This window comes from Zonotrichia leucophrys, chromosome 2, assembly GCF_028769735.1.
Source record: "Zonotrichia leucophrys gambelii isolate GWCS_2022_RI chromosome 2, RI_Zleu_2.0, whole genome shotgun sequence".
Taxonomy (NCBI): Eukaryota; Metazoa; Chordata; class Aves; order Passeriformes; family Passerellidae; genus Zonotrichia; species Zonotrichia leucophrys.
Window position 1 is genome coordinate 135,195,225 of NC_088171.1, and position 27,944 is coordinate 135,223,168.

The 27,944-nt window shown below is 38.0% G+C and overlaps 2 protein-coding genes across 6 annotated transcripts in view; one reads left to right on the forward strand and one right to left on the reverse strand.

The window, feature by feature from the left end:
* The window catches only part of CPNE3 (copine 3), a 29,104-nt gene extending 15,773 nt beyond the window's left edge, over positions 1-13,331 (reverse strand). Inside the window, exons 1-7 of one of the 5 annotated variants that reach the window (XM_064706550.1) lie at positions 13,259-13,331; positions 10,544-10,602; positions 3,747-3,886; positions 2,924-3,103; positions 1,690-1,764; positions 1,201-1,272; positions 367-450 (exon numbers count right to left, since the gene is read on the reverse strand). In XM_064706550.1, the coding sequence (XP_064562620.1) occupies positions 367-450; positions 1,201-1,272; positions 1,690-1,764; positions 2,924-3,103; positions 3,747-3,878 (543 nt within the window). In that variant the 5' untranslated portion in view covers positions 3,879-3,886; positions 10,544-10,602; positions 13,259-13,331. Of the gene's footprint in view, positions 1-366; positions 451-1,200; positions 1,273-1,689; positions 1,765-2,923; positions 3,104-3,746; positions 3,887-10,543; positions 10,603-12,831; positions 12,874-12,970; positions 13,225-13,258 lie in introns of those variants that run through there. The other 4 variants (XM_064706553.1, XM_064706551.1, XM_064706552.1 and 1 more) reach the window with 4 other exon arrangements.
* Positions 13,332-13,375: 44 nt separating this feature from the next.
* RMDN1 (regulator of microtubule dynamics 1) lies at positions 13,376-27,667 on the forward strand. The gene is made up of 10 exons (XM_064706555.1): positions 13,376-13,663; positions 14,295-14,406; positions 17,091-17,178; positions 18,126-18,285; positions 19,638-19,727; positions 20,366-20,421; positions 22,481-22,568; positions 24,121-24,151; positions 25,339-25,472; positions 27,470-27,667. Exons 1-10 carry the CDS (start codon positions 13,553-13,555, stop codon positions 27,506-27,508), a joined length of 909 nt encoding a protein of 302 aa, XP_064562625.1. The 5' UTR covers positions 13,376-13,552; the 3' UTR covers positions 27,509-27,667.
* Positions 27,668-27,944: the final 277 nt, after the last annotated feature.

Here is a 27,944-nt window from a genome sequence, read left to right on the forward strand (position 1 = left end):
CCTAAGAACAGCACAGTCAGGAATGCCCAAGTCTACCCCAGCATTTGGTAGAACTAAGTAAATGTCTCTGAGTATGCAGTTTTTCAATTTTTCAAAATATTTCTTTTCTCCTAGATTGCTGAAAGTTAGAGGGGAAAAAAAAAGTGTTTTCTTCCCAAACAGAATGGCATATATCAAAATCAGCATAAAGAGAATAAGGTAGATTTCCCAGAAAAGTCAATGGAAGAGATGATGCAATTTCTAACTAGTCTGCACATCAACTCCAGGACAGTCAATTCTTTTTGTAAGGCATTTTATATCTAGTGCTGTGACACACTGGAAATTAAATAACCTTAACCTCTTTGTTGTTAACTGAAAATATCCTACCTCTGTTCTGTGAACCATCACCCAGTTTCCATCTCCAGTCTGCTTGTGGAATTCCAGATAAGGATCTGACTTTCCAAAAAAATCCTGTATTTAAATAACATGCAATTATTTCAGAACAGCCTTTAGAGTGAATATCATTAAATTCCAGTTAACACACACTTAGATTAACAAAAAGTAAATTCAGGGAACAAAAGCTTTAGATGATGAAATGCAAATCTGATTATATTACCACCTGTGAAAGAGGAAAAGAAAGTGGTGAATGTCCACACATCAAACACCTGACAGTTCAAGCAAAATACTTATACCTATAAGTACTACAGTGGATAGACAGGAAACTAAGGAGTTAAAAAAATATGAAATCAAAAGGTAAAAATAGAAACATTTTTCTATTATTTTTCTAATTTTATTTTTTAAAGTCTCTCAATAGCCAGCTCTATAGTAAACATAAATTCATACACACCAAGTACACTCTTCACTATTTATTTCAGAGAGGTAATGGGCAACCATTTACATATCCATTGAAACCAATGGATATAGAAAACTCCCTTTTATTTATGAATACCTGTAAAGATTTACATTTAAATAACATTACATGTTGCTCACAGACTACCCCTGAAATGCATTTATCTTACTTAGAAATACATTACAATTCATTTCAAAACAGTCAATGAAGTTACTCTGCAGGAATCTTACTTCAATTTATTTTTTAGTATAAGTAAAATCTTAATGCATTTTATTTTATAAGCAAAAAAGAGAAAGAATACTCAAATGTTTCCCGCTTTGACAAGACTCTGATTTACTACTTTATCAGAGAAACAGCAATCACTTAAATACCTTATTGTCCAGCTTTCTTGCTTCTAATTCCAATACAACCACCCTGTTATCCTTTACTTCTTCTGCTGTAATCTAGGTAGGCAAACAAAATATTTCAGTTTACTCATATTCACACAATTCCCATGACATGCCCATTAAAAAAGTCCCCGTGTTTTCTCACAAGTGAAGCATTAAAAAATGGGAGTGGGAAGGAGAGGAACAATTTGATTTGACACTGGGATTCCATTCCATCTATTTGTCATAAATGATGGCACTGACAAAGATATGGCCCAACCAGAAGCCCATTGGATGCCCTCCTGATGTTTGCAAAGGAACTTATAATTCAGAAGGCAAGCTGCTATTTAATGGCAAAGATAGATTAGTGGAGGAAAAAACTATGCTTTACAGCATTATATAATAGACTCAAGGTATTCAAGCCACTAACTAAAAATAAAACCCAGAAACAATTAAGGATGAACTCTGAAGACATTTATTTCTTAACTCTCTTACCGTAATGCTTCCTCTTCCAGCAGGTTTGCCATTTTTAAGTACTAATGGTTTTGTCAGAGTCCTGCTAGAAACTACCTGCCAAGACAAAAATTGAGTATCACACATTATTAAAACAATTTAATAGATTTTCAAAGGAATTAAATGAGTTAGTGAGGTATTTTCATTTTAGTAATTTTCCTCTTTGTGAAGATGACAGCATTGCATTTACTTACCATAATCTTCTATAAATAAATAGGTTATACTTTATTCACTTCAAAATTTTAAAACACACATGCAGATGAACATATGCAGAGCTTCAGAAGTAGTAAGAATTAAAATGTTTTCTAGTAACATGACACACATTCATGGACAAAGATAATACCTTAGGTTCCAATGTCAAATTGTTCTTTAGGTTCTCCATACATACCTTTAAAATGCATGCAAGGCATATTTCATAAATGGATGCAGGAAATAAATTTAGAAACACAATGCCTGTCACTCAAAAAAATCATCAGCCTTCCCCTGCACAGTTTCCACCTGATTTTATTTTACCCTATTCAGGCAATGCTTCCTCAGAAGTGTGTCTACTTCCTCCTTTACCTTGAGAATGAATTATTAATTATTAATTGACATTGAATTTCAGTTCACAATGCCTCTTTATTTTAAGTGCATTATAAGGATAAATGCTTAAGACACAGGGGAAGAAAAATCCCAAGACAACTCTTCTGAGAAGTGCCTTTGAAGGATCTATTCAAAAGAACAAGTTTAAAAGAAGCTGCCCAATTGTCATAGCATCAATAGCAGAATATGAGTGGGAAATAGAAGTAAATCTACAGCTGGCAGAACTAGGATCATTGCTTGCATCGAGTGGAGGGCAGATTACAAGGATAACATGGCCTTTGTGAGCACTCATACGTTGTTCTACACTGATTCTCCTTTTTGGGAGCATAAAAATAGGAATTTGTGTATTAGAGTAAATAAATAGCAATTACTACAACTTTGTGCTAATTGAAAGCCCACTTACTTTTAGCTAGCAATCCAACAGTCACCTAGAGCACATTTCAGGGCATCATCTCAAGACCTTTTGCAAATAAAATGCATATACACTGAACTGAGACTTGAAAAGTCACATGAAGAGCATCCTATTCAACTTAAGAGTACTCCAACTACACAAGAACATAGTGATAAACTCAAGGTAAAAGTGGCTAATGATTTTCAGTAACTTAATTCTAAGAGAAATCATCTGCATGCTTACCTGTCCCAGCGTACACTCTAATTCTCCTAAGAAGTCATCATCACTCAGATCATAGGTTTTGTTATCAATGTCATATATTCCAAACTTAAGTTTCTGAACAAGCTCAAAATAATAATCAATTAAGAATTTCTTGGAAAACTTTGGGTTCAAGGAATTCTTAACTCTTTCTGTGCGATCAACCTGAAATTAGAAAGATACCACTTTATCCAGTATTTAATAAACTGAACAAGCAAGAAAATCAAATATGGTATTATTAAATATATTCAAAAGTTCTTAAAGTACAAAGGAGTATCTTCCTATAAACCTTTCATTAAATATAAGTTATATTACAAAATATTATATGTATACATTATATTTCAAAATCCACTGCCCTAAGTTAGGGATACTTGACCTATTTTTCATCACTCGCTCTAAGGTGGGACCTATTCCTGCACAGGAAAGACCAACATAAAATCTAGTATTGTCAAATCCAGGATGAGATCCCAGTTTTGGAATACTGTATTTATAAAAGCACATTAAATCTCTTAGAAAGCTTCTTGTGTTGGTCCACATATGGCTGGGGAACAGTGCTAAAAATCAGACAGTTTAAGTATTTAACAGCAAATGATTATTCATGTGCTGCCCATGTAACTATTTGTTGTGGTTTGACATAGCTTGGTTTTTAGTTAAGGGAAAAATCCAAACCTACTGGACTATTAGAGTTACCATCTAATAAAAAGTACTCAAAAGTGCTGGTACAAAATTAAAATATTTTAATGAAACCACATGCTGTAATGTTTTAAAAGGTCCAGCAAGCAGATTTGTGAGAAGCATCAGGATGTACCTCATACCACTGCTGACCACTTGTGTTCTGGAGAAGCACACACAGAGGGTCTGACTTGGAGCCAACATCTTTATCCAAGAGATCAGTGCAGGAAATAGTCAGCTCCACCTTTGTCACACACTGCGCCGCCATTTGTTACACTAGAAAGCAGCAACAGAACTCATCATTAAAATGGACTAAAAAGCAAACAATAGGATTGTCACAATGCATTAACTCTCTAACTGATCACAAGAAGTGTTAGCTTGTCAAAAGTGATAATTTGAGGTTACAAATGCAAATTTTAAAATTTATGATGTACCAACATTATTATATCATTATTACTGCCACACTCTTGTTTTTTTCCACACATGTATAAAAATCAATTTCAAAATCTGCTCATAACAAACAAGATCAGGTTTCTAAGACTGCCCAAGGAACCAAATGAAAAATGGGATATACCTCAAAGAAGGCACAGTGGTTTGAATTGCTGACAATAAAACTTCAGAAGCTTTAAATGAAATTTAAAAGCCCACATGAATGCCAGTATCTTAGAGATATTATTAATAATTCCATTAATAGGGAAAACACATTGTATTGTATACTCCTCTACCAAATCTTTGTAACAAAGTGCTGAAACCACAAGCATGGCAGAGTTGGAAAAGTCATTTAAGCAGGTAACAGGTTATCTTGCTCTAGTAAATCTAAAAAAAACAACTACAAATTTTAATAATAAACACTTTGACGTCAAGTAAAAACAGAGAAATTGGGGGAACTGTTCTTTCTGAAGATCCATTAAAAAAAAAAGAATAACTGAAAGCATTTTTACATTTTCTCTTTGAGTACCTCCATCACTGTCCACTGGACAATGTCCACTAAGACCAATACATATTACAAACCTACAGAAAAACTTGATTATCAGTTATGAATCCCACATTGGCATAACATGCATTTGCAAGTCCAAGAAGGTCTGAGCACCAGATTATTTTCTATAGATATACATATATATAAAAATCTCCATAATGATACACTTCAAGGATAGAGTTGATAATTTCCATCAACTCTTAGGGAAGTAAACCTCTACAGTACAATTGTCCTTGACTCAGAGACTAAAACTTCCAAATCTTTCCACAAGCAGCCTATCCTGAAAGCTCCCAAGCCTCTTTAGTTTCAGGTTTGCCTTTTTTCCAGTAAATCCACAGTCTAGACCAAGTATCCCTCTGGATTAATTTATCTTAGAAGTGCATGAGACACTAAAGAGAACAAGGCACAAGGAAAGGCATCTATCTGGTCAGTGCCCTATCAACATACATATTCATATTTGAATATGAAACTGTACTTAACCCAACCCAGCTCTATTCCTTTCACTGTATTCATAAGACTTTTCATGAAAGGGAGTGATTTTTTAGAGGAAAAAAGGAATAGGAACATGGAAACGGCAAAGAAGAAACTGAAAGTAGAAGAAAGAAAACGTTGTGGGGTCTGCGGAAATTTTCCTCAGGTTTCTTCTATTCCACTAGGGCACAATTCAGATCTCATCTTCATTTTGCTATCTCAGCGTTGAACCTTTTGGACACTGAAGTACATACAAATTACCTGTAAGAGAAACACTCAAACATCCATATTTTAAGAAGCATGTCAGATTCATAGAAGTCCTGATGCACCTCCCAAAACCTAAATGTGATTTCTTCCTTGAGTATCTTTTTGTTCCCCTGACTTTCATCAAGTTTAATTCATTGACCTTGAGGAAAAAAGAGTGAAGGTCTAAGTACTAAAATAATTTTTAGACCAATGGTTTTTAGGCTTAGAAAGCACACCTCTTAAAAGCAGTCTGCCCCTTTATTCCTAGTTCTCTTTTTATACTGGTATTTTCCACTCCCTATTGCTTTCCTGGCTGCCAGACCAAGCTCATTAACAGTCAGTGCCTTTCCCACAGAATCCAGTGCAGACCAGTACATGACCCCTCAATGACAGATTTCAGAAAAACAAATTTCTGCTGACAAAATGATGCTCTAACTCTCACTGACACTGCAACAGCAAGTAGAAAGGGTTTGCATGAAATGCAACAGAATTTAAACTTGAACTGAGATGCATTTTCAAACCAATCTAAATTTTCTTGCTTCAACTTGTCTGAAAATCCTCATTATTAAGAGTTCTTGAAAGCACTCAATTCTTTTGTCAAGGTAATATTTCGAAAATCACTGGTAAATGGACAGCATTGAGTCAACCTAAAAATATGGTCAGCTTTTTCCTCTTTGTGTGTGTACTCACACTTCTTGTACAACTCAAGTACTTTTCACATGGACACATCAATTCTGTTACTTCCTCTCCTCCTCCATGTCACCAACTCTCCCACTATGCATTTAATGCAGGAAAAGAGAAGATTAAGAAAGAGGTGCTGTGCAAAAAGCATCCTTTAGCATAAGAAGGGAAAAATAAAAAGGCTGATTCCCTTCCCTGAAATGGAAATGCTCATTTGAGATGCAACAATTGTGTCCACATTAGATAAAAGACAACTTGTAACAAGAACATACATTTATTTAAGTGGAGGACACTTAAACTTCAGATAAAGAGTAAAACTTCACAAATCACAAGACAGTCCTTTAATCTTTACTGTTTCCAGTTTTGAAAAATCCAAAATGAAAAATAAATGCAAGGCATTTTTCTAAGAAGTTTTGAGACTATTAGGAATATATAGTTGTATAATAGGTTGAAGAGGTCTGTAATACAAATACATTTCCAGAAATAATTTTGCTATTTTACTAAATACTAAAAAGAATGTTTCTCCATAAAAACGGATACATTTTACTGCAAATAGTTATACTGATTTTCAGTAACATTAAAAATGTTAAAAGTTAGTAAAATACTTACTAGCAAGAAAAAGTCATGTCTCATTAACCTAAAGGAGTATTTAAATTAATGAAACTTAGTAAATAAGAGATACTTCTCTTACTGCATGCCACACCTTACAGAATTTGCAGAGGGTACACATGCTTCACATGTGTGAAATCAGGAGTCTTTCAACCAGCACTACCTGGCAGGGTTCTGCCCATGCTGCACAAATCCTCATCGTCCCAAATGCACGAAAGGAAGAATTACACCAGATCCACCCAATTCTCCTCACTTCAAAAAGCCCATGTTAGCTGAAAAGTTCCCAAGGTTTGAGAGGTGGATGGTAGGGTTATTTAAGATGATAACCATCCTCAAGGATCAGCCACTGCCAGGTAAGCAAGCAATCTCTTCTTGAGGACTTGATGTAATAAAGTCTGGCAAATTGCCATATTTTCAGGATGGTAAAAATAAACTGTGGGTGCATTACCTCTTGAAATACCATTCTACAGCACATCTAGTAGGCAAACCAAATATAAAATATTCTATCTACATGACCAGATTACTTGAGCATTTGGAATTCTGGAATAATTTAACATGGACAGATTATATTGTTCAGACTATGGTAGGATAACTCTCAACTGCCACTAAGTTTTAACACATAAGAGATTTAGTTCTTTAATTAGTTAGTGTTAATTAAGTAGCTGTGCTCCACGTTGGTCATATTTAATTAAAACCTTTGCTTTTCTCAAGCTATCAACTTGCCCTCCATACTATAAAGGGAGGCAAAGCACATCAGAATGTGTGCAGGTGATAGCTCCATCATCCATTTTATTGAAATAGCTTTCATAATTGCAGAAGCCAGGCTTTAAAAAGTGTATCTGAACAGGAAAAGACTGAAAAATACTATATATAACATACATCTGAACTGCAGTGATGTACAGTCACAAGGGACCCTCTGCCTTGTCTAGGCTGCTCGAGAGCATGATTAGGTCAACTAAGAATATGACAAGTTTTTCTGCTTGAGCTGTAACTATCAAAGGAAAAATCCAAGTCAAGGACTAGTCTTGTCTTGCAGTTTTATAGATCAGAATGTTCTTTGAACTCCAGTGATGATTCTAATGAAGATAAGTGGTACACATCAAACAACTGAGACATTGTCTTTTTTCCAACAGAAACTGCAAACATGGCATTCTACCTGGAATGGAACAGATCTATTATCAGAATGATCTATCTAGCAGCTCAGTTGGGAACTGCTAGACTGCAGCAATCCTCTCTGTGCTGCAGTGTCAGAGGACAGTATTGGCTTGCCCAGACAACCTTGCAGAGCATTACAATGACATGTTCCCAATTATAGGTGCATCCAGTCTGACAAGCAGAGATACCCAACTAAAAGACAGAAAAACTAATTAAGTGGGTTTGGCATCACTTCAGTCTTTTTGTCTTTAGTCACAAGTCTCAAACCTGTTCTGATGAAAATTATTTCTGTCCTTGAACATTTCCTAGCTCCTGTGAACTGCTAATGTCATCAGATCAAAAATCTGTAATTTTTAGATATCTCAGGGCCCAAATGAACACAGAATGGCCATGAGAAACTTGCAAATGAAGTCTATTCCTGATCAGCTAATCTTCTTGCCACAATGCTACACCTAAGCATTTTATGTCAGCTGTGTGCCAAACTGAAAAAGGCAGAAAATGCTACGTCTGCTGAAAGAAGCTGACAATGAAATTATGACAAATGCATGCTTCCTCTCGCTGATAAGTCTGGTAGCAACACAATTGCTAGTGATCTTAGGCCACATGCACATAAATATATATTTTTAAAATCTCAAGGTAACCATTCAGTTTTTAAGGAAACAGAGTGCTTCACAGGAAACAGACATTTCATATGAGGTTACAAAAGCTAAGACTGTTTCACAACCTAATTTCATCACCACATTTGAAAAAAATCCCCAAAAAACAGCTTCTCTAAAAATCCTACCTCCAAATTGGAATTATGACTCCTCTTTTCAGTTTGTTAACAAGCAATACAGGTGGAAAAATTGTCCAGCTGATGTGCTGGCAAGCTAAGTACTAGAAGCAGCTTGAGTAATTCTGAATTTGAAGAATCACACAAAATCTTGAGTGTAAGTTTATCTTCTACTAGAACTGATACAGCTATCACTTCCTGAGTGATAGCTCAGGAAATATGTATGAGGTTCACTAACATCAAGTGCTGCATCCTGCATTTGGGTCGCAATAACCCCATGAAGCACCACAGGCTTGGGAAAGACTGGCTCAAAATCTGCCCAGTGGAAAAGGACTTGGGCATACTGGTCAACAGCTGGCTGAACATGAGCCAGTGTGTGTCCAGATGGCCCAGAAGCCCAAAGGTATCTTGGCTTGTAGCAAAACAAGAGTGGCCAGCAGGACAAGGGCTGTAATTCTGCAGTTGCTCCACTGCACTTGGAACTGGTGAGGCCACACCTCAAATCCTGTGTCCAGTACTGGCTCCCTCAATTCAGGAAGGACATTGAGGTGCTGGAGCATGTCAGAGAAGGGCAACAGAGCTGGTGAAGGGTCTAAAGAGTATGTCCTATGTCAAATGGCTGAAGGAGCTGAGGGTGTTGAGAAAAGGAGGCTCAGGGATGATGTTATTGCTCTGTACAACTCCTGACAGGAGGCTGTGGCCAGGTAGGGGTTGCCTCCTCCAAAGCAACAAGTGACAGGATAAGAGAACATAACCTCAAGCTGTGCCAGGGGAGGTTCAGGTTGGACATCAGGCAGAATTTCTCCATGGGAAGTGTTGATTAAGCATTGGAATGGAGTGCCCAGTGAGATGGTGGAGTCACCACTCTCAGAGATGCTCAAGAAGCATCTCATTGCAGCACTTAGTGCTATGGTCTAGTTCACAAGACACTGATAGGTCGGTCACACGTTGGACTTGATGATCTTGGAGGTGTTTTTCAACCTAAATGACTCCATGATTATCATATTCACAATTTCGTATAAAGGAGGGAATTAGAGCATTCTGAACTAAACAAGTAAGATCAGGCTGATAAAACCCTAATGACCACACTACTAATTTTACTGGGGATTATGCCAATCAAAAACACAAGATAATACTTAAGAAATCTGAGATATATGCATACATGAGAATGGAAGCATAGTTTTCTGTATGGGAAATGAATCACCTATTTATACAAGCTTTATGATGCTCTATTGGATTGGTAGCACACTGGTATAACAAGTTAGACCACTATTTGCAGGTTGTTTCCGTATATAAAAATCTATCAGTAAGTTACATTGCCAAAAAACAAGTTTAGAATTCTATTTTGAAATAAAAAATCCACTGCAAAGAAATTATTAATTTGACTTATAGGACACCTGCTTACAAAATTACTTCAAAACAAGATATTTATTTCTAAATATCTTTCTGTTGGTCTTTTTTAATATATTTTATTTTTTTAATCCTGCATTCATGTGTTTTCCCTTTAGGCACATCTTTAAGGCTCAGTTCTTCCCAGCATCTTCCTCACACAAAAGGATTTAGGTGATGTTTCAAGTGAGCTAAACTGTAAAAGGTAATATTGTGCCTTGAACAAGAAGATTAAGAAATACAGATCTCCCAACTTCAAAATTCAATTATTTTAAGCATACAGCAGCAACCAGAGGAACACATGTTCCTTGATTATATGTTTATATACTTTATCAGAGTATACCAATTATTTCATGTAAAGCCATCCATCAACTATGCAATGTGAATACTATCTTAAATTGTGTGTTCTTCATTGCAATTTCCCTATGTAGAGCCACTGACTAATTGACTACATAATTAACATTACCCACAAGAAAGAAAAACCTTTATATCACTAAAACTTGCTGTACTGTAGAAACAAGATGCAGGTGAAAACATGCTTTAAACTAATCCTTTTAACAGTTCTTTTCAAGGGATGTTGAGCCTCTTCACTGTCAAAAATATTAGTTCTTAAAAATGAGCTACAGTAACTTACCACAGAAATCTGCCTCCAGGCCTCTCAGCAAAAGGCTAAAGCTTCAAGCAACAGTAGCACTAAAAAGGGAAATGAAATTAAAACCAAGAATTGTTATTCCCACAGATCAAAGTAAGAGGTTTGAGGAACTACGGTTCCTCTTAAAATAAATAACCCATCCAACAGTTTTATGTGTCCCCAACAGCAGCACTGTAAGAATTACTCAAGGGTAATTCAGAGCCTTTATTAGAGAATAATATATACTAAATATTATAAAAGTCCAGCAAGAAGAGCCCTTTAAGATTTTAGGAATGAAGACCCAATTACTGGTTTTGTCCTATTCATTTATTTTTTTTCCCAATAAGGTCACAGTGGATTAGAGTAAGTAGATCAAAATCAGTAGCCCTCAACATTGTTAATGCTCTAACCTGTGCATCATTACACAGCTAAAGGATGACAAAGGAAAGCCCACGAAATCAGTATTCCACAGTGGTCCAGCACATCTCAGTATAAACAATAACATTTTGAAACCAACAATCACAAAATTGCACTTCACTGTAGCCCAGAAGCATTTCAAACCTTCCTGTATGGAAACCAAGCGCTCTCCAGTCAGCTGCCCTCCAGCTCTGTATCACAGCAGCCACTGGCACTCAGCATTCCCTGCACCTGGGAGGCAGCAGTCATGCTCTGCATACCCACAGCCAGTGGCTCCTAAGACAGACACACAATAATCATGCTAATTCCTGGAACCATCACATATGCTAACCACTTGCCATGAGGATTTTTTTAAAAACCCTTCTGGGCAGGGGAAGTACCAGAAGCAAACAACTAATTCAGCTGCCTCCCAACTGTGCCTTTGATAAAGCACTGAGTGAAAGTGCACTTGATCCATCTACAAGATGGAAAATGGATCTGAAGGGTACAGTCTCCTTCAATCAGAGAACAAAGTATGGTTCAAATCAGTAAAGACTATTCCTTAAACAGAAGCTTGGATCCAGCAACCAAGCTCCTAAAGTTCCTCTATTCATAAATCTTTCAGACACTTAATAATGCCCTTTCAAAATGTCTGAGCAAAAGCATCTCATCTAAAGCAATATTAAAGATAAACCAAAGAAATCAAATAGAATCAGAGTTAATGGAAAAGACCTTTAAGATTATAAAAAAACCACACCACAATTCTACTTCCTGCCTACTTGCTTGCACAAGCCATACCACACCTTCAAATGTCACGCTAGGAGGGGCCAGTATTAATCTTTGCCTAACTGATCTATGAACAGAAGTAATATTCTTGGGTTTAACAGGAACTAAGATCTACAAATACTAAGTTGATCATATATTACTTATGTTGGAAGAGCATCCTGACTTTCACAGAAAAATAAACAGGAAGGAATAGAAGGTATCTTACTCCCTAACTTTGTCCCTGAAGGTATTTCATTCAGGAAACCATGTAATGACAGCATTTGCTCCTAAATCAAACTAAGGTTAAAAAAAAATTAAATTCCATCCCATATATGTGTACAATTGAGATTTTAGTTTTATTATCCCTAACACTGGGGCTTCCCTTTAACATTACATTCTGGAGAAAAAAATTGGCATAAAAGAAGACTGTATGAGCACTGTGGTACCAATTCTGCTACTTTGGATTTCTGGATGACATTTAATAATAGCTTAGTTATTCAGCCAACCAGAAACAGCTTTTTGCTTTTGTTACCTGAACTGAAATTAGTCTGACAGTCACCTACAATGAATCTGTATAGTTTAATTTTAAGACATTTAGAACAAACATACTTATTGCAAAAACACTGTATTCTTCCTAGCACCACAACAGATAAACAAAAGGACCTCTGTTAAAGGACTCCTTTAACATCTCTCCTACTTTTTTTCCTTCAAATGCATTTTGGTATTCTGCATGCACTTCGAAACATCTTTCCACTACGAGTATGCCTATATAAAGTTACAATTTAAAGCTCCAGCTGCAGGGAAAAAAAACTGCTGTGATTAAGTTTGACTATTGTTTTACTTTTACTAAACAAACTTTTGGCACCAGGACAGAAATATCTTTAACTCGAACCTTCAGGGACATAACCCTCCGGGAAAATAAATACAAGTGTTGGAGGCAGGGCAATACATATTACTTTGAGGATACCTAATGTACTTTGAAGATAGGAGTATGTAAGGAAAAGTGAAGAGGTTTCACATTTTAAAACTTTTCCCTAGTGGAAGAGTAAGTTATGACAACATGAACATTATCTAAGATTTATCTTGAATATATTATGCAACTACAGTGAAGAAAGAAAACAACCACCCACTCAAACCAGCAGCTCAGAGAGAACAGCATGCGGTTTTCAGGAACGATGCTGACTCTCGAAAACCTCCTCTCCCAGAGGTAAGGGCGCTTTTCAGAGCGGCGTTTACACCGCCACAGAGACCAGCACTACGGACTCAAACCTTCAGGCCCACAGCTTTAACTTCACCGAGTTCCAGCTCCTCGGGACGGGGACGGGGCAGCGACTCCTCGATCCCGCAGCAGCCGCAGCTGGCAGCGCGCTCCGCTCCCCCCGCAGGAAGCGGGGCCGCAGCTGCGGGGACGCTTCACGCGAGGAAGGGCGAGGATAGCCCGGAGCCCTGCCCGGCCGTCCCAGCCCTGCGCGGGTCCCACTGGACGGGGCAGAGGGGCCAAGAGCTCAAGCCCCGCGGGACACGGCGGCCCCAGGGCACGGCCGGCCCCACCCTCACCTGCAGCGCGGCGCCTCCGGACCCCCGACCCGCGGCGGCCACACCCGCGCAGCCGGACACGCCCCGCCCCGGGGCGCAGGCGCAGAGCCCCCGCGCGCGCCCCCCCGCCCCGGCCGGGCCAGCGGCCGCTCGGGCCTGGCGTGGCTCGGGGCCCGGCCGCGCAATGTCCGGCCCGCGGCACGGCGGGCTGCCCGGCAGGGCCGGCGGCCCTTGCCCTTGTGTGCCCCCGAGCCCGGGCAGGGCCGCGGGGCGGAGCGGCTCCTCCGCAGGCGGGGGGCGGTGCTGGCAGCGGCGATGGCGGCGCTCATGGCGGCGCTGGCGCGGCCTTTTCGCCGTGGCCCCGCCGGCCTGGGGACAGCGCTCCGGCGAGAGGCGATGGGCGGCCCCCGCGGCCGGGGGACTCAGGTAGCCGGAGTGCCGCTCGATGCGGGGAGCGCGGCCGCTTCCAGGGACTGCTTGGAATGCGCTGCCCGGGGGCTGGGGAGTCACCGAGCTTGAAGGTGTTTTGGGGAAGACCGGACGTGGTGCTCAGTGCCGGGCTGTATTTGGCGTGGTGGGGTTCGCTCGGAGGTTGGACTCAGAGGCCTCTTCCAGCCTAATTCACTCCGATTCCCACGGGTGTGGCCGCCGCTCGCCCCCGCGGGGCCGCTCCGCCGGCAGGAGGGAGGCGGGCGGAGGCTCCGGCACCGCGGGGCGTAGCGAGGGAATGGTTTGTTTGTGCGAGAGCAGCCCTGGCCTCGTTTGAGCAGTGCGCATTTGATTTTTGCTTCAAACCTTGTGTTTGCTCCGTACTCACGGTTTATGTCCAGTCTAGTGCTCTGTTCGTTTTCAGGCGTAATCGTGAGCTTCTGGTGAATATGCTTCAAATCCTTGCTTGATGAAGTGACATTTTGTATTATGAAGATTTTTTTTTTAATTGTAAAGTCTTTTTTTTTTTTGCTCAGAATCTGAGATATAACCCGTGATACAGACAAGAAAACCTTTTTTGACTCGGAGTGATAATGTTCATTAATATCTATTTTATGATCCTACACAGGTGCTTAGGAAAAACCTTCAGAGAGGAGTTGTGCTTTCAACTGGCTCCTTTTTGGTTTATGAAGCTCATAAACTGATTTCTGGCTTTGCTGAGGTTCATGCAAGCTTCAAAGGTAATATTTTCTAATTTTGAAGTATATTGGGTATTCTGATATGAAACTTAAAATTTTTAGTACCAGAATTATAGAGGAAAATGGTGTAATGCTTTTGATTTTTTCCATTAAAACTGCATGCAGTGTCATTTCATGATAGGATGCTTTTGAGTTGGTTATGGGTGATGTGGTAGCACTTCAACAAGTGATTATTTCAGGTATAACTGAAAGCAGATTAATAGCTCATCCTGTCAGGGATAGAACACATGCACTAGGTGGATAATAACTAATTGGTTGCCCAATCTTTAATTACTGTTATTTACTCTTACTTTAATTAAGTCTTAATGGGCCTGTTAGGAATGCAGAGCAAAACTTAATCTATTTCTAGAAATTTTAGCTAATTGAGATTTTCAATATGAACACTGTGTAATTTCTGTTTAATCTAGTTTAGCAATACCAAGATAGTTCCTCATATAAAATTGAGAAATATCTTCTATTTCCCTAACACTAAAACGCAGGAAGCAAAGCCTTGCTTTACCGACTAGAAAACAATTTAACAAGTGGTAAAATGTTTTTTTGTATCCTTTGCATAAGAATAGACTCACTGTGGGAAGGACAGTAACAATATCTTAAAAGGGGATATTGTTACAGACTTAAAACTTGCCTGTCTAAATGAGGAATTTCAGAGTAAGCCTGACTGAAAGGAGAATGAGCCTGAACTGGGTGCTTGCTCACTGCATAGATGAGGTAGTAGCCAGTTCAGGTAACCTGTTTCTCTGTGTCTTAAAAAGAGGAAGATCTTAGATGTTTATGCAGAGAGAAATAAAAATTCAGATAATAAATTTTTAAAAGGATAAGGAACTGTTTCATGTGCAGGAGTATCAGTGAGTAGATCTGAAGTAGCTACTCTACACAATTAAGAAATAATAATAATGAGGAATAAAGAATTCATCGTTTCTTCTGAGGAACATAAACATAAATAACGTTGCTTAGTTGGTCTTTTCAGTGCTCCCACATGAATCTGACATTTACATTGCCAAGAAAAGCAATGCTAATGGGCTTTCTATACAAGACGTGATAAATATGGTAAAAACAAGGGTAAAACAGAAATACCTGAAAAAAACTCTAAAGGAATAAAAATATAATAATTTGCATAAAACACCTTGTGGGAAATGCATTCAGAAGTTTTGAGTTCTGAGCATTTAGTCTTTAGATATGTTAGTAGTGTTCAGGTCAGCAAGCAAACATAACTATTTTGTGAAGATCATACTGAAGATGTACCGTGAAGCTCATTTTGGACTCTGAAATCCAAAGCCCACATAGACCATTATCTTATCTTTGAAAGGGTTGAAAGAAGACATTTAGAGACAGCAAGGTTAAAAATTATCCAGAATGCATTGATTTATATTCTAGAATGTTTTCAAGCTGGAGAGGAGGCTTTTGCGTTCAGTTGCCTTCAGTGTTTTGCTTCTTCTGTAAAGAAAACTGTGCTGACTTCAAATTGGCTACCATATTTAGTAGGCAACTTGAAAAAGGAAACCTCATAAATATGATTAATTTTTATGAAAGGGGTTAGAACTTATGTTTTGACTTGTAAGTTTGATCATGGACCCAAGAGTAATACCAAAGAGACAATAAGCATAGGTAGGTCTGTAAAAAATTAGACAAGGCTTTTGACTTAACAGGTATTTTTTTAATGCTTTGATGTTGGCAGAAGAGTAAACTTGAAGCTTGTTCTTCTGTACAGTTACATACACAACAAAATTACCCATCCATCTGCTTCCCTTTGGGTATTTCTCTTTCTAATTCTATCCTTCTTCATGCTATAATCCTCTATAGTGTGGTGTTTGGTAATTCTGTTTCCTGTATGCTGTTCCAAGTGCTATATTTATTTATATATTCATGAAGTTGTGGAAATTATATTTCCCCACCACTGTTGTGTTTCAGAGTATTTTCTGGAAAAAGCATAAAAATAATGGCACTTAGTTCATAAATTGATATTCTAGAAAGCCAGTTCTGATCTTCAAAATTATTTTTGCTATTAGTATCTTAAACACACTGGAGTTGTGGTTGATTGTCTTTTTTGGGGTTGTATTTGGGAAAATCCTATGGACTTCGGTCAGAAAAACTTTAAGCAATGTTTTGTTTTGGCTTGTGAGTAAATAATAGGACTCACTCAAACTGCAGTAATGTTCTGGCTAAACTGTGGAACCATAAGAAGAATGAGAATGAAGAATATTTTTAAAAGTTGAGGGTTTTTCATTGTTATTGTAAGATTTTAATTCTTTACATATACTAATGAAGGGGCTTTGTTACTCTCAACTCTGTACTGCACTTGCTCTCCTCATCTGTTTTCCATACATTTTTTTTTCTCTTCTACCATTTTCACAAGTTAAAAAATAACTTATTTCTAGTAGTCTGATGCACTGAGAAAGACACCTTGGGATGTTAAATCTGTCCAGCAGCCAAAGCTGTCATGCTGAAAGCTGTTGTAGTCTCACTGGAGAGGCACCAGTTGTCATCCTCATTGTGCATTGTGCATGTTGCTTACTCAATCCTGCTGTGCTTGTAAGTTTGAAGTGATGGCCTAAAAATGAGCTACGTTGTTTTCAGCTAAGTTGTCTTGCTTTAAAATGTTTTGGTGATAATGTCTTAATTAACTACCATTCGTTCTTCTGTTTTCACAATTTTAATTCCTTCATAAGTGGAAGATGTGATTGAACAAGCAGACTACTTGTATGGGAGTGGAGAAACTGAAAAGCTGTATCGGTTACTGGTTCAGCATAAAAACAGGTACTTCATTGCCTTGGGACATTAGTGTAGCTTCTTTTCTGTGCTCTTCTGTATCAGTTTATCAATTGATACACTCATTGTGGAATGCTGGAGAACCTATTTTTCACCCTTAAGTAAGTAGGAAGGAAGGACTTGTGATCTTTTTCCTCCTGATGGAAAAATGAATGAAGAAAGAACTGATAGTTCTAGAAGGTGAGGGTTAATATTCAAGTTTTTTAGTCATGGTTGTTCATTACTTTAAGAATCCCTTAGAATACACTGCAAAATTCTGAAAGATATTAAAGTCTCTACTAAATTAGTAAGCCAATAGTAGTTATCTAAAGTATAATGAAGTGTAATCGGTGTTCCAAAGCAGTATGTTAACAAAATGAAACTTTTAAGATCCATAAGCTTGGACTGTAACCTACAATACACCATTTGGTAAATGATATGAATAAACACTTAAAGGTACAGGCTTATGTGCTGGTGGTACAGCTAATCTGTGGTTTTTTCACTGTTTTTCTAGGAAGAATTCAATAATTGGAATACAATTAGAAGGAAAAAAACCCCACATAATAATTTAAGTATTCCAAGTAGACATCAATACAAATCAGCAGAGTGCTGGAAAAAATACCATCTAGCTAAGAAGAGAGTAGCCCTCTTTTTCCTTCTGGTGTTTTGAGTGGTACCATTGGGGTTTCTTAAATCTGTCTTTTTTTGGAGAAAACAAAAACCTTTCCTGCAGATGTGTTTGCTTTGCAGACCAGAATGGCAGCCAAAGGTACTGTCAGACAGTCTGTAATAGTGGGCTTTCATTTGCTGTTTGTTACCTTGGAATTGTCCATAGCATAGCATGACAGATGATTCACTGTTGTCCTATCACCCACTTAAGATATACTTTAAAATATTCCTTTTTTGCTTTGTTTCTCTGATTGCTTTAAAAATTCAGTGTTTCTGTTCCTAACCAGCGATGATGCAGAGTTGTTATGGCGGCTGGCACGGTCATCACGGGATCTGGCTCAGCTTGGTAGTACTTCTGCAGAGGAGAAGAAAAAACTGACATATGACTCCCTTGAGTATGCAAAAAAGGCACTGGAAAAAAATGAATCAAATTTTGCAGCGCACAAGGTGAGCCTTGCAAAATAACTGAAATCTTGTTGATTTCTGCTTACAGAAAATAGAACAAATGTCATTGTGCTGTTTAAGGAACCTTTAGCATAATTTGGCTTTTCAGTTGAGAATGAATGAGACTTCTAATTCTTCCTGAAGTTTTTGGAAGATCTGAGTTCAGACTTTTCCAGGTAAACTTCCTCTAGGGAAGCAGAAACTTTCAGTGCAGGACCATGGAAAGAAGTGACTGGTCAGGGTGATAACAGCTGATGAAATCAGCTCCTCCTATCCCAGCCTCTCCTTAAAAATGTTGAAATGTTGTACGTCACACATTCAGCATGCCTTTTCTGGCTCTGTAGAGTATTTCAGGCCCTGGCTGCATTCTGCCCCATCTCTTATTCTGTATTTTTTTGTTTTGGTTTGGGTTTTTTTTTGGTTTTTTTTTTGGTTTTTTTTTTTTTGTCTGTGCTGCTTTTCTCCCAGGCAAAGCAAAATGCAGTCCCTTACCTTGGTATCTTGTATCAGGAGAAGACATTGATTCCCTTTGCACATGCAGACCAGCAGCTTGCTCTTTTGTTGATCGAGCTGTTCACAGCAAATACTTACTGCTTTGCTGAAGCTTGCCAGAATCCAGGCTGGCTCTGTGCATTCCGGTAGCCACAACAGGAGTGGGGAACAGCTGGGGACTGGGATTTGCCCACAGCTGAACCTAAAGAGCTGCAACCTCTAGTTGCAACAGTGCACACTGCTACAGCCACGGCAGGGACCAGGTGAAGAAGGAAGGAGGAGACTCTTTGTCTTGACCTTCCACTGGGAAAGTTTATTCTACGTGGAGGGAGCAGGACGAAAAGAGCGCCCTGTCCTCATATGGAAGGGGTTTTGTTCAGGGAGTGGATACAAACAGTTAACCAATAGGGAATCCTCAGGGGAGGAGTGAGGGGATTACATTAACCCTGTGGGACCAGTCAGGACAGGGGGAGGAGAGGGAAAGGTCACGTGGGGCAATGGATGAGGGGATTTCTCGGTGGGTGTTCCAATCAGGGGTTGGCCCAGGGGTGAGTGGCAGGGAGCATTCAGGAGAAGGGGCAGGGTTACCTTGACAGGCAGGGAGGAGACTGGAACAAAGGGAGGGGAGTACTTGCGGGACAGCTTTAAGGGAGGGTACAACTTATGGAAAAACCAACTTTGTTTGGAAAATGTGGGAGCATAACAAAATGAACCATTTAGCAGTAACTTAATGAAATAAACATGAACTGCAGCACTGCTTGTGGTTGTTTGTGGCAGTGGCAGCTGTTCTGCTTGGAAGTTTTTTAAAGGGTACTGTTAATATAGTGCTATATTAAATGTTTTTTTTGTTATTTGAATTACAGTGGTATGGAATTTGCCTCAGTGATGTTGGGGACTATGAAGGAATCAAGACTAAAATTGGAAATGCAATTATCATCAAAGAGCATTTCCAGGTAATGCAGTTTTTTTGCATATGACAAGATTAATGTATCCAGTATGTATATTGTGTGACAGCTGGTAACTGATTTTTGGTGAAATATTGAAAGCATACTTCTCTTCAGACTTCCTAGTAGCACTTTGGTTTTTGGGTTACTGTGACATATGCTCCAGAAATGCCCCAGAGACACGGAGTGCAAATTCTGTCCTGCAGTTAACTAAGTCACTTTAGAAGGGAGTCTTGAAATAGCTAAAGTGCTTTACACACCTCTTAGGACTAGATCAGTTGTAACTGTGATATTGAGAAATGGCAGTGTGCCTGTCCTTTTAACTGTGGATTATGTAACAGTAAAGGACAAATACTGGAGAAGATGAAGAACTACTAATTTTATATCACCAGAGGTTATATCAAAATCTAGACATGCCAAGTCTCAAATGCAGTGAGATGTGCTAGACATCTGTCAGTGTCATCAGACTTTTGGAGGTGAGCTGATTAAGTTGTGCATTGAATTAGTGGTATGTTGCCTTGAAATTCTACATACTGCAGTCTGGTTTAATTAACAGTATGCTAACAAGCCTATTTTTAAATAGATTTTAATCCATGTGTCAGAATAACTTCTTTACATATTGTGTTGTTTTTTTCTTCCCACACCAGAGAGCCATTGAACTGAATCCAAAAGATGCTACAACAATTCATCTTATAGGGATTTGGTAAGATGTATTTTCGAACTAAAGTTAGCACATGGCACAGAAAAATGCAAGAGTATAAAATATCTTGCATTAATTGCAGAACTGCTTGGAATAATATAGAATGTAGTTGTAATTGATGCAAGCATGAAAACATATTGAACAGATATAGCATGTCATGCCTTGAAAAAGTCTAGCAATTCTTATGCAGTTGTAAAAGATGAAAAATAATTGTTCATTTAATTTATTTGTATGGAACTGCTAAAAAGTCCTTTTGCAGATGTTAAGTTTGCTTCATGGAATCCTCAGTGGGCATCAGTGATAGCAAGTAGTAGCTCATTTTTTTCTGGATTATGAATGGGATCAAAACTCAGCACTGACTTTACATTGAATTTCAGTGATGGCTGCAACTTAATACAGTCCCTGAAAAGCTATCAAAAATGAGATGTATTCTGAAAATTTTTTTTTTTTTACTATCTGTCAGGATACAGTATTTTAAAAGTTATATTAAATAAAGGGAGCTTATAAATGCATATATATTAACCAAAAATCATTGAAATTGAATTTACTTCTCAATGAAAATGATACAAAGAGTTACTGTTACATAGCAGGTAAATGGAGTAGAAATAGAACTTGCCATACTAACCAGGGTATTCTGTGCAAGTGGTGTGATGGAAAGCAATATCCTGTACATGTTAGTGAGAGACTCTAGACAGCACTTTTGCTTATTTGTCTGAAAAAGACCAAAGATGTCACATTGATTTACCAGAGATCTCTATTGTAAAATTGAGAGATTGAAAATAAAGAAAGGTAATGTATTTTTAGCCTAAAAGAATACTAAAACCCACAGTCAATTTTTCCATTGTTTTTTTTGATCCTAAGTATCAAAGAAAATTATAATGATAAATGCTCCAGAGTTTTTTACTAGTTCAGAACCTTTGGAATCCACCATTCATTCCCATGTGATTCCCATTGCAATAGTCCAGATTTTTAAGCAGAAGTACATGCTACCAACTGACTAAGCCTCAAAGTCCATTTTGAAATAGGAAGCTTGTTCTGGAGAGTACTTCAGACATTGTTCCCAAGGAAAACTAGAAAATATTATCAGAAATGTTAGATTAATGCTGCTTTTGGCTCTAAAATATTCCCATGTTGTATATTTAAATCTACTCCTTACTGAATTCCAGAGCCATCTTTATTTGAAACTGGCATTTAGTATCAGCCAGTTCTTGAGTATATCCTCTCTTCTCTTTCTAATCTCTTCAGAACTAAATCTGTTTCTGATAAGGTACATCTAATGACAGAATTTCAACTCCAGCAGTGTATTCCATGTCTTGCCTGCCTCTCCTCCAAACATTTACAGTTACTAATTTTTCACCTCCTCTAGAATGCTCTATTTTACACAGTTAATAGCAATTGTAATCTCATCGTGGGAGGCTGCTAAAGTGAATATCATTGTTTAATGTTTGCACTCAGAATGTTCTGTGTCCTTGAAATGCTTCAATAAAAATGTTTAATTCTTCCAGCACCAATAAGATAGGTGACTGATTGATTACCTGTGTTATTTAGTAGATAGAAAGCCAGCATAGCATGGCTTAGCCTAGAGCACAGTGGTTTGATTTATGAATTTATTTTCATTCTTATAGATCAGAGTCTCAGGAATGTACTGCAGATCTACTTTATATTAATAATTGAGAAAAGCAAAGTAGTGTTGAGGTAAGGCAATGACATTATTCAGTTGTGTTGCTTTTGCAAATACATTAGAACAAAATATAAATAAATCATTAAAATCATTCAAGCTCAAAATCTGTTTCATTCTTAGTAATTGTTCCAGTTTTAGCTACTGTAGTTAGTTCCCAGTAAAAGACACACCAAAACTTCTTTAGTAGCAGCTTCAGGCATCCTGTATTTTTGTTTACAGGTGTAAGAACATGCTTATAGAACTTGCAGTGTGTCTGCAGTTTTGACTCTTGGAACCAACAATTAGGACATCCAGTTTTTATGTCCAACAACAATTCTGAGACTGTTGTTTAAAAACAAGTGAAATGTGAAGGGTAGATATAAATGTTGCTTTTTCCTTCAGGTGTTACTCTTTTGCTGAGATGCCATGGTACCAAAGAAAAATAGCTGCAACACTGTTTGCCACACCACCAACTTCCACATTTCAAGAGGTAGAGTATGAAAATATTTCACAGATTGTTATTCCCCCCACAAAGCTGATGTTACACTTTGTACTTATTTTCCTGACAAAAACTGACCTCAGATTATGCAATAGGCATGGAGTTGTGAGTTTACAACTGTCAATAATAAAATGAGAACATGAGAGTGAGAGGTATCTAAAAACATAAAAACCTTTCATTTTCTTCAGCTGTAGCACACACAGAATAGTGTAAATTATTTTGGTAGTTTTTGCATGAGAAAATAATAAGCTATATGTAACTTAGCTTGTACTTACTGCTGTGCCCTGTTGGAGATAACTGTCTGTACTAGTTCAGTGCTGATGATTTTTATGGTGGTGTTATGCCATGTAGCTATTTGATAGTTAACAGAATTTGTCCCCTTATATTAAATGCAAAAAGCAACAGCTCACTTTGTTACTTAAGATGAACAAATACCCTTTAATTCTCTGGCCACATATGGTGTGGGCTTTTTTCACTTGAAGTACTTTTGTTCCTCTTTTCCATGAACATTCCTGCTGTCATATACCCTACAACATACTAACAAGATGTTAATCCTTTAAAATAGTGCATCTAAACCAGTGTGCATCTTATTTAAACACCCGTACATAAATAGAAGCTTGACAATTAAATTGGTAATAGAAAAATTTGGTGCAGCTGTTTTAATCTTTGTTTGTTTAGAGCAACCAATAACTCTTTTGTTCTCTTAAAGTGAGGGTGGGCAGGCTGCTTGCTGTTACACAAAAAACAAATTAAGAGCTATTTGAAAAAGAAATAAAACTCTTTAATGGAATGTCAAGCCTGTAAGTTTTCCTGAAAAACCACTCTCAGACGAATACAAAGCGTCAGCCAGGATTTCAAATATTGCCAGAATAATGCCAATCCCAGCATTCAGTTCTGTAGCACTAAAACTTGCTGAAGAAGTAAACTTGTACTGGTAAGATTTCTGCAATCTCAGTACAAAAACTGTTTTGTAGATACATCCATACTTTCAAGTTCTGTGAGAGCTTTTTCCCTCCCCCTGCTACCGTTAGGAAAAGGTAGGGATGGACTGAAATTTTGGATGGGAAACTTATTGAAAATGTGTAGATATCACAGATGTTTATCCTTATGCAAGAGAGGTTACTGATTGGTGCTCTGGGGGAGTCAGTTCTCTCTCCAGTATTTATTAATGACCCAAATCATAAGATTTTTTTTCATCTATTAAATTTATACATGAGAAATAAATGGAGAAAACTGCAGATGTGGTGGATAGTACTAACAAAATCCAAAATTTATCTTGACAAGTTGAATTGGAAAAACACAATCCAGTTTGATAGGAACAAATAGGAGGTACTATGCTTAGGGAAAAAGTAGTAGGGGATAGTTGGGTAAGTACTAATTCTTTTGAGATGATGTCAAATCTAATTGGACATCAGTAGCATGCTGAATTAATAAAAATAATATCAGGAACAGGAACTCCATCAGGTATGTGCATAAGACTTTAGTTTGACTGTTGTGTTGAGTTTATTCTCCACTTTAAAGAATACAACTTTGTGTTTTACAGGCTCTTCGTTACTTCCACATGGCAGAAGAAGGTAAGACCTGTGGCTCATTTTGACTGAAAAATGTCTTTTAGGATTGATGACTTCCAGCAAACCTCTAGCTGTCAGTATTACCGTAGTAACTGTAGTCACCAAACCCAAAACAGTGTAATATGATCAGCTGATAAATGTGGTGTGCCCCTCAGCACACTGAGCTCTTACATTGCAATATTTTATCAGTATGTTACACATCTAGTATAAATACCAAAGTGAAATTCATACCTTCCTGAGAATAAAGTACTCTTCCCTAAGGAATTCAACAGGAGTACAGGGAGGCAGCAGAAATCAAAAAGGGGAATTCTGTGTTACTTTTTCAGAATTTTCTTAAGAGTTCAAAAATCCTCTGTATTCTAAATAGAAAACAGAAAAAGCAGACTTTTTATTATTTCAGAAGGTATTATGCCAATCTGACAGTTAAACTGTGCACATGATTTAAAATAAAATATGAACGTGTTATTTCTCCAGGAGTGAAGCCATAAGCAAAACTCACTACCTGAAAGATAAAGGAAGACAAGGGAGGACAGTGTTCTATGAAAGACTTGTACATAGTTAAGTTATTGAAGATTAGAGGAAAGGCTCATAGTGTGTCTTCCCAAGTGTTAGGTAATGCAGCTGTGAACTGGAACAGTGAATTTCATCTCAAAATTTGCCCCAAAACACCTCCATATGTTTCGAAACCTGACCTTAAATCCAGCAGTAGAGAAAGCCTGTGCTGTAAATATGAACAGCAGGCAAGATTAGTCTTTAATAGTGAATGATGCTTTATAAAAGCAAGATTAAAATCTCTCCTTAAAAAATGTTTCTTCTGCACAGCGAAAACTAAGCTGGTATCTGTATGTGCTAGCAAATGTGCCCCATTTTCCCTTGCCTATACCTGCTAAGCTGGTTGCATTGCCTGTTGTACCTCCTGAGTCCAGAAAAGCCCAAAACCTGCACAGCAAAGCTGTTGTGCTTTAAGCTCATTGCTTTGCTCTTTCTGAGGAATCTAGTGTCATTTAGTATATTAACTAGCAAGCTGCTAATTAATATAATTGTTTATGAGAAGAAAAAAAAATCTAACAAGTGAAAGTTTTACATTTACTTCCTTCTTATCCAAAGCCAAACCATGTTTTCTAAAACAAGTATCAAAGTATAATATGCTGATAATTCTCATCTGAAGTTTTTCTTCTGTCTCTATGCAGCTGATCCAAATTTCTACAGCAAAAATTTGCTCTATTTGGGGAAAACATACTTGAAGTTAAACAATAAGAAAATGGCTCTTCTGTGGTTAAGCAAAGCAAAGGAGTATCCTGCACAGACAGAGGAGGACAAACAGGTGGGAAGTTAAGAACTGTGATCATACAATCATATATTGTATCCAATATGTATGACATCATGGCAGTGGAATGTCTTATAAAAGTAACTCAGGGCAACTTATAGTTCAGCACCTTTAACTCAGAATCACATCAGCACTAAAAAAATTCTATTATGTTACTAGCCACCTCTGGAAACTGTGGTTGGAAATACTCTGTTTTATTCATAGCAGAGAACTCTTTCTTCTTCATGGTAGTTCCATAGTGCCAACAACAACCCAGCCTTAGCTGTGTTACTGAAGGTCACACAGGCACCTCACTAGCCTGTTTCTGTGTGAACACAGAATCACCTTTCATGTGCCTGAAATGGGTAAGGTAGGAATTACATTTTGGAATAGCTCACTATCATGGGAACACAAGGAAGAAAAAACCCAGATGTAACAAAACTTTAACATTCCAGTCCTTTCCAGGCCCCTAGGGAGAGATTCAGATGATTTGAGTAAGACAAATGAAGGTAATGTATCTTTGACAGCAGATCTCCAGTGCTAGATGTCATGAGTCACTTAATTACCCTTTGAAACTCTGCAGAAGGATTCTGGTTGGGAGGGTAGGCATCTGCTTCCTACCTAAACATTCAAAGAACTTCCAAGAGAGGTAGTCCATCAGACTTGTTCATACCTGATAATGCATTCAGTATAAACCAATGCAATTGCAGTTACCTTTCAGAAACAAACCTGTTAGCATCACAACTAACAAAGCCTCAATTTGCATTTGATTTTTTTATGGCTGATTGACCTATATTTCATTTTGCATTAAAGCTGCAGTTGAGATGCAGCACTCTGAATGTCCAACATAAGAAATACTTTGGTAGGATTTTGCATTTCACACCTCAGAAAAAAACACTACTGAGACAATGTTTCAGAATCCCTCTGTACAATTGCTAGTAAGCCTAAAACTGTTTCTTTCAAAACTGAGTTCCTTTAGTAACATCTTTCAGTCGTAAAACAAGTCTTGCATTCCTCCAGTGCCTTGCACAATGTTTAGGAATTTAATAGCCTAGAGGAGTAGTTGTCTCAGGTGTGTAAGGAATTGGTCAGTTCTTCTGACAGTTACTAGTAGCCAGAGGCACACATGAAACCAGGAACCATTCAAAAAGTATAGTCAGGAGTGAATTTTGTGCAGTGGCCAAGTTGTTAAACCACTGACTGCTTCAGCTACTTGTGGCCTCCTGGTACTGACATCTATTTCTTAATCACTTAGAGGGGTGCAGAGCTGCTGAACTGAGAAAGGCAGCATTCTCTCCATTCTCTGGGTGTTAAATGCAAAATTCATTGGGAACTAGACTTGGTAGTCTACTATGAAGGGAACTAGCCTGTGCAAAGACATTTGAATCTTGTCTCAGCATAACTAGGTTTTCTGAACATTTGTTACCCCAGATACTCAGAGGTTTTCTGGCTTACACTGTCTGCATGGCTTGCTATGTCATTACCATTGTTGGGATGGAGTTTTTTTGTGGCTTGAGAAGGGAGGAGAGGGCGTTGAGATTTTTTTGCTTTTTGCTTCAGTTTGTTGTTGGGGAGTGTTTTAATATGAATGTTAGAGACCATATTAAAATTTTATTAGGTTTTAGCCAGAAACCTTAGGCAAACAGAGCCTCAGAAATGGTCTCACTTCTTAGTTGCTGTCTGAAGTGTTGAAATCCCTAGGCTGGTTTGGTATGGTCAGAGGTAGGACAGTTTCCTGCATGCTCCTATTGGACTGCAGCAAATCAAGAACTAGTGTCTGTATTCAACACAAATAAACTTCACTTATGTAGTAAGTGAATGACACTGAAGATACTGGCTTAAGTGATTTATTCTGATTCATATTTCAAGTATTGAACATCTTAAACTACGGAAGAAAAATGACTCGTCCTAGGACTGTCACAGCTGCAGGGAAACATTTGGGTGCTTCTGGGGGAAGTTTTGCTAGAAGAGACTGTAACTATCTGGGACTGTTATGTTACATTTATTTCTTTCAGGTGCAGAAAGAAGCTTTGGAGCTGCTTAATTCTATATAAGAAGAAACAAGATAATGGGAAGTAAGTGCCTCAGGTTTGAGCAGCATAGGAAAAAGGCCCCAAATACTACTTCAGTTTACTGAAGCTGTTACTAAAAGTACAGCTCAGACCTTCTATCTCCCTCTCATTTCTATTAAAATCTGAACTGAAAGAATCTGTTTCATTATGTGATCCTGTGTGTTCATTTACATGGGAATGAAGGGGTCTTCATTCACAAGCAGGGTCAATAGTTAGACAGAAAAGGCTGGGAGAGTGATAGCCTGGGGTTTAAATTAAGTTTTTTACACTTCTAAACTACAAGTTATTTATGAGGAATAATAAGAAATGTGACTAGCGTAAGTTTGAAGAAAGGAGGGACAGGGTCATGACATAATTACAATCCTGCAGTTTTTTCTACAGTGTTTTCTTGTGAGGTTCAATGGCCTTCAAGAGAAAT